Here is an 11394-nt window from a genome sequence, read left to right as displayed (position 1 = left end):
TTCCATGTGGGCTTTGTTGCTTCTGAGCTAGATGGCCGCTTGCTTACCTTCAAGCTTTTAAGACCCCAGACGCTATATCTTTTGATAGCCGGGCACCATCAGGTTTCTTCACAGGTTGCTGAAATTTAATAAATTACTTTCAGCATCTATTGATAGGATCGTATAAATTTTCCTGCTGATGTCATAAATTACGTTGATAGATTGATTTCTTATTCAACCAGCGTTGTGCGCCTAGAATCAACCCTACCGGGTCCTAGTGTAACTCACTGGTGCCTTCTCCCTGATTGTTTCTTTAGATTTTACATTCAGATTTAGACATTTATATGGTCTCTAGTTTCATAAAGGAGGCTTGGTGGCATCGTGGTTACGCCATCAGGCATTAATGGAAAGATCTGGATTTGGAATAAATGTTGGGCAAACACTGGACTGCTGACTGCAAGGTTGGCAGTTCAAACTCACCAGCGGCTTTGTGGGAGAAAGTGGAGGCTACCAGGGCATCTGGTGGAACAGGAAAAGACTTAGCAGGCTGTTTCTCTGTGGATTCCTGCTCACAGCACTCCTATGCAGGGTTTCTGAGATTGTCAAGCTATGGGACCAGTCTCACTTTCCTCCCGAGAGGCAGCTACTGGGTTTGAACCACTCCCCTTGCTGTCAGCAGTCCAACGCCTGACTCCAGGCCACCAGGGTCCTTTTCCGTCAAGACTGGGATCACTGTGAGAAGGAACTCGGGCAATAGTTTAAACAAAAGGGGCGGGTGCTAAAATAGATACATATCCTCATGAGGCTTTCATATTAACGAGGTCAGCATAATTTTAGGTTTTTTATACATTGGTGGGCTTTGTTGTTTATCTTTAACCTTTCTCCTTTTTAAATATATCTCATTAAAAAGTCTCTTTGGGGGGATTTACTCGTTCAGCCAAGTTTGCTTTCTGTGTCAATCACTGAAGTTTGTAGCTTTAACTTGACGAAATCCTAGGCTCCCTTTCTCTTATTTAAAAAAGTTTTTTTCCCTTCTCTTATTTTTAAGATAATGAAAAAGCCCTTAAGCCACACATTTTTTTTCTCCAAAGTACAATAAGTATAGTTTTTTGCTGAAATCAGAAAGGACCAAAAAAATGTGACTTAAGGTGACCGGTTGTAAGTCTGGATTTTAAATTAGGACATTGGGCGAGATGATTCCCAAAGTCACGGGTAGGGCTTTGGCTCCAGAACAGCGGTTCTCAGCCTTCCTGATGCTGAGACCCTTCCATACAGCTCCTCATGCTGTGGTGAGCCCTCCAACCTTAAAATCATTTTCGTTGCTACTTCATCCCTGTCATTTTGCTACTGTGATGAATCGGATGACCCCTGTGAAAGGGTCGTTCAACACCCAAAGGGGTCACGACCCACAGGTTAAGAACCCCTGCTCTAGAAGCTTGAGGTCAGGGATCAATCTGGCATAAAGCCTAGCCGAGTCAGGGGCCAGTGTCTACCCCACTAGATGGGAGTGAGCGAGGGGAACCGGAGAGGCTAAGTACACGCTGAAGATGCCATAGCCCATAGCAGCGCTGGGACCAAACCTAGCTTTATCATTTTCAGTCCACCAAGAGGTGCACCACACTAAACCTTTCTGGGTATAGTAGGAATGAAGAGAGAGCATGGGGCTTCATCTAGGGCGATGGTGAGGGTCAGGGAGTGCTGGCACCAGCCAAGAAGAGAACTCCAAGGGGATCCATCTCCAAAAGTCCCAGGGAGGGACTATTGGAAGAGCTTTGATTTGCGAAGATGTTGGGTGGGTGCGGAGATGGCTTAGTTAATAGTCCCTGAAGAAGCGATTCTAGGTCTCTAGGAGGAGAATGTTTGACGCTCCCTAGCAAGAGACCAAAAAGGCAGTGCTGGGGCCAGGGAGGATGGTGGCTTCCCTGCCCTGAGATCACTAGGGAGCTTCCACTGGCGTTTCATCTTGGCGGATGGACTGGACAGTGACCTCAGAATCCCCACCTGGACCTTCACATTCCCACCTCCCATCCAGAGGAGGAGGCAGGGGGGGCCTTGTCCCCAGTCTGACCAGTGCACCAAGCACTGGCTGGCTCAGGCAGCTGTGGGTGATAGGGAGAACTTGCCCCAGCCCCCCTCCCTGGGAGCTGGCAGCTCTGAAGAGGAAGATTGGGTGGGGGTGTGCTTTAGTCCCCAACCCCAACTCTCCTCCCTACCCTAAGAAGCCCTTTGAAAGGTTTTTCTGGCAGTGTTTAAAGCTTCGATTCATTCAACCACCTGGCACAAGGCCCAGGATGAGAGGGTGCCGGGAAGGCTCCAGTCCCACCTCCCAACCCTCACCTTAGCTGCCCCCACTTCCCTGGCAAGCCTCCCACTTCATCTAATAGCACCCACCCCCTTTCTTTTTGGGATCCCAGGTACCCGGGCCCTCTCCTATGGAGCAGATGGCCCACCCCAGAAGCTCAGGCTTGCTAAGTCACTTAAACCCCATAATCCTCGGTGAGAGGGGGCAGTAGCCCAACCCTAGCAGCAGGGGCGGGGGAGAACCTCATGCCAGCCCTGGCAAAGGGGAGACACTTGGTTCCAGAGTTATGAATGGAGTCACCCCCCTCCCTGGTTGTCATGCAGCCCGCAAACTGACCCAGTCCCCAGCCTTTGTTCCCCTCCTGGAACCCCAGGGCTGGGCCCCCAAGCCCACACTCCTGGGGGGTGGGGGAGGCTCAGGGGCGGCCTCCCAACTTCATCTCCTCACTCACTCCTGTACCTGCGGGCCAAGCTTGGTTCCCATCGCTCAGGCACACAAGTGGCAGTTTTATTGTAAAATAAGAATTGGATATAAAAATGGGGTATACAAAGTGGGGGAGGGGAGGGGTCACAGGGGAAGGACAGGCAGATGTGCCCTTGCACAGTGCGGAGACCCTGAGCATCAAGGGGCAGTGACACAGATGGTGTTGGACACAGATCCAGTGTTGGCGCTGGACTCCTCCAGGGCCTGGGAGGGGGTGAGATGTGAGATTCCCTGCTGGCGCTGAGCCTTACCAAGAGTCCGGACAGGACTTGGCTTGGCCAGCAGAAAAGGGATAAGCCAACTCCCTTCCCTTAACCAGCTGCCCAATCGGCCTGTCAACCAGCAGGGATAGGGGCCCAGCGCCCCTAAGGGAAAGACCCAGAGGCCACATCACCATAACCCCTGAGGGTTCGAAGGCCAGGCAGCTGGGGCCCTTGTGGTTATTGGTTCAGCCTTCTGTTTCCCTGGAACAGGGGCAAGCCCAGGAGGTAGGGATCGGTGTGAGGTAGGGACCAGTGTTCCCCGGGAGAAGGCGCATTCCACATCCTTCATTGAGTGCTGGTGATGTGGGCCTTCCGATGAACGTATAGCTGGTTGGAAAAGCTAACTCTCACAAGCACGACCATATTCCTATCGCTCCCAAGGGTTCTTTGTAAGAGCTGAACTCAGGAGTGTGCCAGCGGCCCTCACCCTCAAAATGCAAGCAAGCAAGCAAGCAAACAAAAAACCCCGCCGGTGCAGTCCAACTTCTTAGGGGAGGAGACCAAGAGTTCCTGGGTGATTCGGAGGTACACCAGTGCCAAGCAGGGTTCAAGCACCTCAGTTTCAAAAGGCTAGAAGAGGAGGGCAAAGGTGTGGGGGGCAGGGTTGTATACATGGGCGACCGGACACAGTGGTGTCAGTCTGAGTCAGGCCCCTCTTTCTTGAAGGTGGTCTTTTTGTGGCGGGAGGTAGATGGTCTCTTCTTAGCCTTCAGGGGGCTGTGGAGGAAAGAGGGGTAAGAGAGCACATATGCGGGAGAGTCAGAAGCCTGACCCTGGTGCAAGAGGAATTTTGGCTGAAATTGTAACTGCACCCACGAGCCAGGTTTACTGAGAACCTCAGGGTACTTGTGCCTACTAATCTCTTAATCTTCACTCAGCTCATTTTACCAATGAAAGAGGCCTAGGAACCCGGGCACAGAGGACTTGCTAGGATGCACCCATCGCCCTTGGGCTTGAGGCAGGGAGGTGACTGTACAAGGCAAAGTGGTGGGAGATTCTAAAGGGACGAGTGTGAGGACCCCCTGGAGGGGATCCGCTGCTTTAACCATAGAAGTAGAATTGGAAACAATTCCGTGGCTTTCTATGTGGCCGGAAGGGAGCCCAGGTCACTCACCTGGAGTGAGCCTGGCTCCCCTCTGGCTCCTTCCCAGCCTGGGCATCTCTCAGCTCCAATGCCTCATTCAGCTCCCAGAACATCTTGAAGCGTTCACGGCCACGAATCTGCAGTGGGAGGGGGGGGACAGAGAAGCACTGGCTGTGGGATAAAGAACCCAAATTTGGCCTTTTGTCTCTGGTTTCTGAAAATAGACCTCGGAATTCCCCGGCAATCGAGGTACCTTTTGTTTTCTCAAATAACCAGGCAACACTTTTAAAAAATGTGCACATAATTGGGGAGTCCCCAACCCTACCCTGGCAACAGACCTCAGAAAAGAAGGGTGCAAAGAGTCAATCATGCATATTCATAGTATCATGCATATGTATTAGGTCCCAGTGGGGAAGGGATTCTGAACCTGGGGGCTTCCAGAAACTGCAAAGGACTTTTCAGCACAGAAGAGCCTGGTACATCCCTAGGGACAGATGGAAGTCTCGTGCAGGGAATTCTTCCTTTATCCCTCTGGTTACCAACAATGGGTAATTGTGAGTTGAGGCAATAACTAAGCCCAAGCCCACTGCCAGGGAGTCGATTCCAATGCCTAGGGACAATGTAGGAGTGCTGGGATTGCGAACCCTTAGGGGGAGCAGGCAATCTCACCTCTCTTTTTCAGAGTGGCTGGTGGGTTTGAACCAGGGGCCTTGAGGCTAGCAGCCTAACCCACAAGGCCACCAGGGATCCCTGACTGAGCTCCGAGGGGCCCGATTCAGAGCAAGGCTACGAGGGCAACCGATTAAGGACAAAGTCCCTTTAGCTTCTCGAGTTTGAAGGGCCAGGAGTTATACGGACTCCTGAGTTTAGGGTGCTTTATGACCGGATCCCTGGGTGGCTGCCGATGAAGTCTAACTGAACTTTGGATGGCTAAGGTCAGAGGGAGGGAGTGCTTCAATTGGGCTGGTGGCAAGGAAGTGATCAATGGGGTGAGGTAGGGTGAGGTGTTCTGCCCACCTGAACCCTTCCGAAGCACAGTGGGAATCACCTTAATGTTCTCTCTTAGGCCATTTGTACTATGAATCACCTTAATGTTCTCTCTTAGGCCATTTGTACTATGGTCACAAGCAGATTCTAAAGTCGTGGCGCACATCACGGCCTCTGAGCCACTCCTGCCTGGATGGTGAGCGTCCTAATTGCTAGCAAAACAGCCAAGAAGAAAAGAGTACCTTCAATATCAGACGTGAAGCTTGAATCTGTTCAACCTGATACACGAGGGCAAGTTAAAAGCATTGCTACAAAGTCGTGGAAGCCTTTATTACACAAAACCATTACAATACGAAGCTGTTTCTCGGCTTATCTCCTATCCAGGTCTATATACTTCTGAAGGAGGTCTTTCCATCTCTTTCTCTAAAGAATGATGTATCTGTGATTTACCTTACATCCTCAAGGGGCTAAAACCGTGTTCCTTCTCACTGTTCTTTGAGTTTGGGCGACAAAATGAAGCCAGAAAGGGGTGAGGTCAGGGCTGGAGAGTGGACAGAGGAAAGTTTCCCAACAAAGTTCTTGAGGACAGCCTTTGCTCCCCTCGAAAAATGAGAGGGTGTGTGGCTGTGATGGAAACACAACAAAACATCCCGTGGCGCAACCTTCCTGGCCTTCCCAGTGGGGTTTTCCACTTTCTTACAACTGCTCCGTGAGAAGCCCCCGGATGGCCTCACGTCCTTCAGGAAAACCTCTCAAGATCCCCATTTCCAAACCCCGAGAACAGTGACCTGAGCTGACCTCTCTACCTGGACTCTGAGAGGACCATCCATTTTGATTAGACATCTTTATTTCAAAGGTACCATGATGAGTCTAAGACAAGTAAACTCCGGAGAGAACTGATGGATCGCTGTCCACTGATTGCATGGTCACGTTGACGCGCATTTTGTTTGGAATAAGCCCATGCGCGTGTGGACTTGAACCACGGTCAAGAATAGAGGAAAGGAAGAGAAGTCGGGTCTTAGGAAGAAAAGACAAAAGCAAACCTCACAGCCCCTGTGCTTATACCTTGTCTTGCCTTATCCAATCCCACTGAGAGCAGGGAAGAGACCGAGTATCCACCTCCCCTGAACCTGGTACCTGAAGGGTGTAATATTCTTCATCCAGTGGCTTCTTCTTTGGTTGGGTGGAGGAACCGGTGCTGGTGGGCAGTGCTGCGGAGAGAGGCAGGGGCAGGTGAGGAGGGGACTGGGAGGACTGCGGGCAGAACTGTACCCTCTATGCCTCTGCCACCCCCCTCTGTCCGGCTGCTTACCTCGCTTAGTGCTCTGCGGGGGTGGCCTGGGGCAAGGCTCATCATTCTTGTGGAAGTTTTCTTCCTCAGTGCGCCTGTCTCTCCCAGGACACGCACAAATCCGCACCTCAAAGCTGTTACGCCCCAGCAGATTGCCACTATCCAGGGAGAGAGGAGGGAAGCCAGACTCCATCGGCCCTGCTCCTCCCTGTCAACCAAGACCTCCCCAGTCCCAGCTCCCCGCTCACCCTGGCTGAGATCTAGCTCCAGCCCCAGACATTCTGAGACCTCAAGGAAAAGACCCGTGGGGGGGAGCTGTGGTGGAGTTCCCTGGGATGGGATGGGTGGCAGGGAGCAGTCGGGAGCCGTGAGCAGTGAGGGACGGCCTTAGGGGACAGAATCAGGCAGGCAAAAGGCTGGGGAGGCGTGTGCCAGCGGGAAGGCTGGCCTGTGGGTCCCTACCTGGTATCTTCCAGGGAGATGATGGTGAGGATGGGTCGCCGGTTCATGCCCCCCATGCAGGAGCTGTTACACATGAAGTTGTAGTGGATGGTGGTACAGTCGGCGCCGACCTGGGAGATGGCAGGTTCAAGGTGAGGCTACCCCGGCCCCGGGGGAACTCTTTCACTTCTGTAAGCCTCGATGCCCTCATTGCAGAATGGGGACAACCCGCCTTCTCGGCATAACTCTTAAGGGGGTGGGGGCGGGACACTTAACAGGCCTCCCTCCCCACTCGATGGCCAGTATCACCCCCTTCCACGACCTCTTCCCCAGGAGCCCCACAACCACAGCAGACCTCGGGGGGCTCATAGGGCACCACAACACTGTGTCGCAGGGTCACGTTGTCCTCCAGGTACTCAGCGCGCTGGTTTCCTTCCACCCGGATGAGGTGCTGAGGAGGAGCCAGGGCTAAAGAGCAATGGGGAGACATTAGGGGTTTAGGGACTTGGGGCAGCTGGTCCCGTCCCGTCTCCAGTGCCTGACCCCTCACCATCGATATAGTCAGAGCAACGCTCGTGGTGCGGACAACGCTTCACAACCTCTGTCATGTGCTCGGACTTCTTGTAGATGGCCATGGTGCGCACACGGGTGCCAGGCGGGGGCGGAGACGTGACCCACAACTGCACCGGGCAGGTCTTTGCCAGCTGACAAAACAGCTTGTTCAGGTCGGGGGAGTACTGTGGGGAAGGGAGGGGCTGCAGGTTAGGAGCACCATCCAGGGGCCAAATGGACCAGCACCCTACAGAAGCACCTCCTGACAACCAGGCACCGAGTTGGGGGATGGCTCCTGACAGGGGGGGAGGGGGGTCTACACCTCGGCAGCTACTAGTCCCAAGCCAGGGAATGAATGGGAGGGAAGAAAAAGGAGGTCTCATGTCCCCCTGAGACCAACCCACAGACATTGAGAGTAGGCACAAAAGGAGCAGAGTAGGGGGTGGAGGGGCTCAACTTGGGGAGAAGTCGGGGTGTGGGGGGTATTTCAGACTAGATGGATGAAATCTAGACAAACTGGCAGGAAGTTAGGGCTGGAAAGGAAGCCTCAAAGCTCAGGGGGACGCCAGCCCGGTGGGCAACAGGCCAGTCCAAGACAGGCCCTCAGAGCCACCTACCGTGCAGGTGACAGACTTGGCAGTCCCGGAATTCAGGAAGCCCAGGGTGAAGCCATAGGTGCCCGGGTAGGTCTTCTGAGAAGGCACGGAAGACGACAGGGTCCAGGAGGGGGCAGGTGTGGGGGGCGCTGACATCCCTTGAGTGCCTCCCTGGTTTTGTAACCAGTTTGACAAGACGTCCTGCAGTGGCAGACTGTCCACCCCCTCAGCTTCGGAAGGTATCGAGGCAGACTGCGGTTGGCAGAAAGGAGGGCTGGCTTGCAGTGGCCGGGCTGCCCGTCCCCCACCCCTGCAGCCCCGGTGCCCTCCCTGCCCCTGTCCTTACCAGCACGGAGTCCTCGGGAAGGCTGAAAGACAAGGGTAGAAAATTAATCCTGGTTTCCGACCCGTGATGGCACCTCGCCCATCCACAGGTCTCTGCTAGCAAGCAGGGAAGGGGGGGGGGGGCGGGTAGGGTGGGGGTTAGGGTTAGGGTTAGGGTTAGGGTTAGGGTTAGGGTTAGGGTTAGGGTTGGGGGAGGGGGGGGGGGGGCGGGGAGGGGGGGGGTGAGGGCAACACTTGGAGACTGGGCAGTGAATCCGGCCTGCCCACCAGGCCTTTACTTACAGTTCCCACAGGTATGAAAATGTCTCTTGACTCAACGGGAGGTCGGTGTTCATATCTGACTGGGAATCCTCCATGGCTCCTCCCAGGAGAGCAGTCTGGCCACTGTGGGGGGGAAGGGAGGGGCGGCATCACACGCTAAGCCCAGGTCCCTTCCCAGGGAGGGATCCCCCTCCACCCGACAACGTCCAGATCGCTAGCACAGCTGGAGGATCTGCTACGACTGGGTCCCCTCCCAACTTCCTGGGGAGCAAGACTGCGCTCTCAAAACACCTCCTCTCTCCCCAAATCTTTCACAAGTCAGGCTGCCCCTGCCCACCCAACTCCCCAACCTGTGACGCCCAGCACACCCTGCTTTGAGGGAAATCCAGAGGGACTGCCGATCTCCATACTGCCTAACTCATAACCCTGCAGAGCACACGCTCTCCCTCCAGCCACCTTCCTGGGGAAAAAGATGAGGCAGCCGCTGCCCAGGAGTGTCTGGGTGGTGTAAGGTTCAGGAGCTCAGCTGCTAAAAGAGGAAGGTTCCCCCCAACTACCAGGACCCCAATTTTGCCTTGCAGACCTGGTTAGACCAGATGATGCACAGCGGTACAGATGGGAATTGGAAACGCAGGGAATCTAGGACAGATGAACCCCTCAGGACCAGGGGTGACAGTGGCGATACCAGGAGAGAAAGGGGATGTAGTAAGGGGGAATGGATCACAGGGAGCTACATATAACCTCCTCTCTGGGGGACGGGCAGCAGAAGGGTGGGTGAAGGGAGACGCCGGACAGTGTAATATAAGATACAATAATAATTTATAAATTATTAAGGGTGCATGGGAGAGAGGGGAGGAGGAAGGGAAGGGGGGGAAAAAGGAAAATGAGCGGATTCCGGGAACCCAAGAGGCAAGCGAATTATGGGAATAATGAGGGCAACAAATGTATAGATGTGCTTTACACAATTGATCTATGTATTGTGATGAATTGTATGAGCCCCAATAAATTGATTAAAAAATATATATAAATATAAAAATTTTAAAAAAAGAGGAAGGTTAGAGCTCTGAGCCCACCCAGGGGGACGGGACCTCGGAAGAAAGGCCTGGTGATCTACTTCTGTAAAAACAAACATACAAAAAACCACCCCCCCAGCCAAGATGAGAACACCATTCTACTCTGACACAAAGGGCCACCATGAGTTGAAATCTATTCCGTGGCAACTGGGGGTAGTGCTATGCTGGTCTGAGGTTTTCTCTTAGGTACTGAAAAGAGCTTGTAAAATCCTTTTACAAGATTAGCTAATTTGTCCTGATAGCCACACTTGTCACCAGGGTGAAAAGGTAAATCCCTGGGGAGGGTTAAGTGACTTTACCAAAGGTAGACAGGGGGAGGTGAGCAGATGACTTGCTTGCTTGTGTGTTTGTTTTTCGTTTTAAGGAAAAACAGGATCCGTCAAACATCTGAGTAAGGTGTTCATTGCTCTTTGGGGTTCTCTTTCTTCTGTAATCTATTCAGGCCTGAGGTTTGGACCTTCGTTGATACGTCTTCAAACAGAAAGGTTTTCGGCAAAGGGCCAGCTGTCACAGCCTTCCAACTGCTGCTGTGGAGGGCAGGGAGGGGGAGTGGACCTGACCCGTGCACGGAGGGGGAGCAGGGGGACGCAGGAAGAGAAACCCCAAGCATTTGTCTGGGTAAGCAAATCCAGGGTCCCTCTAGATCAGTGTTTCCCAGTGGGGCGCTGAGTAGTTCCGCCCCCCAAAAAGGGGGTGGGTAGGCCAAATACGTCTGGGGGCCTATGCTCTTGATCGATGACACCCCTCACGGAAAAGGGAGACCTTCCTGGGAGGGAGCAGGGGAGTGTGGAGGGAGAGACGAGGAAGGGCAGAGGCCTCTGTCTTTGTGCCTCCTTTACATTTGTGGTAAGACTTTGGACAACCCACCTTACATCTCTGGGCTAGTGGATGCCTCCTCTGTAAAATGGGAACAAACACAATAACCACAGAGAGGAATAGCTTCCTTGCTTCCTCGTGCACAGAATTAAAGGTGTCCCGGTGGCGTACTGGGTTACACCTTGGGCTGCTAACGACAAGGTGAGCAGTTTGAGAACACTAGCTGCTCCTTGGGAGAAAGATGAGGCTCTCTAAGCTCATAAAGACTTATCGAGGGGCCTAAAACCCATCTGCAGATGATCGAATCAGAATAAGCTATTGGCAGATTCCCACTAGCCACAGGAAAGAGTCTTGAACAGCTTCAGTATCAGCTAGGGATCATTGTCATTGTGATGATACTGGATGGAACTTGATACTTGGTCAGTTGATCTCCCTCTTGACCCAACCTGAAATTCTTCTAGGTGCAAATGTTTCTTGTTAGTTCTACGGCAAAATTTCTTCCCTGGCCTTTAAAATATCCACAGTGGTCTTTTCTTTATATCTATACATATATGGATAGGTGTATACAGCGAGAAAGAATACAATAGCTAATTAGTTCACACAGCAGTACAGAGGGCTTTAGTCCAACTCACTTTAAAAACAATGTTTTTTTTTTAGTCTTTTCTTTCTTACTATTTGTACTTAAATTTTTTATTACTATTTGTATTTTTAGCTTTGTATTATTATTATTTTATCCTTACCCCTTTATCTTGTTTCTGTTGGGTTTTCCAGTTTGTGAAGCACAGGAGTAGATAGATGCACGGGGCTGAGAAGTGATGAAACCATTTATAAGGGAGATGGGGGGGCAAACAATGTATATGTGGGAGGTGGTACCTACCAGAACTGATGGCGATCACACAACTCATGTTAAAAGGGACTTAA

At 52.4% G+C, this 11394-nt stretch overlaps 1 protein-coding gene across 1 annotated transcript in view; it reads right to left on the bottom strand.

The window, feature by feature from the left end:
• Positions 1-2767: 2767 nt before the first annotated feature.
• The window catches only part of TP53 (tumor protein p53), a 20603-nt gene continuing 11976 nt past the window's right edge, over positions 2768-11394 (bottom strand). Inside the window, exons 2-11 of the mRNA XM_013007322.3 lie at positions 8606-8707; positions 8325-8346; positions 8000-8230; positions 7381-7567; positions 7186-7298; positions 6852-6961; positions 6411-6547; positions 6236-6309; positions 4142-4248; positions 2768-3744 (exon numbers count right to left, since the gene is read on the bottom strand). Coding sequence (XP_012862776.1) covers positions 3663-3744; positions 4142-4248; positions 6236-6309; positions 6411-6547; positions 6852-6961; positions 7186-7298; positions 7381-7567; positions 8000-8230; positions 8325-8346; positions 8606-8679 — 1137 coding nt within the window. The 5' untranslated portion in view covers positions 8680-8707 and the 3' untranslated portion in view covers positions 2768-3662. The remainder of the gene's footprint in view (positions 3745-4141; positions 4249-6235; positions 6310-6410; positions 6548-6851; positions 6962-7185; positions 7299-7380; positions 7568-7999; positions 8231-8324; positions 8347-8605; positions 8708-11394) is intronic.

Source organism: Echinops telfairi, unplaced genomic scaffold (assembly GCF_000313985.2).
Source record: "Echinops telfairi isolate 266 unplaced genomic scaffold, ASM31398v2 ScPeMD7_2010;HRSCAF=2546, whole genome shotgun sequence".
In the NCBI taxonomy this organism is placed as follows: domain Eukaryota; kingdom Metazoa; phylum Chordata; class Mammalia; order Afrosoricida; family Tenrecidae; genus Echinops; species Echinops telfairi.
Note: the sequence above shows the minus strand (reverse complement) of the source record. Positions and strands in the feature narration are given on the sequence as shown.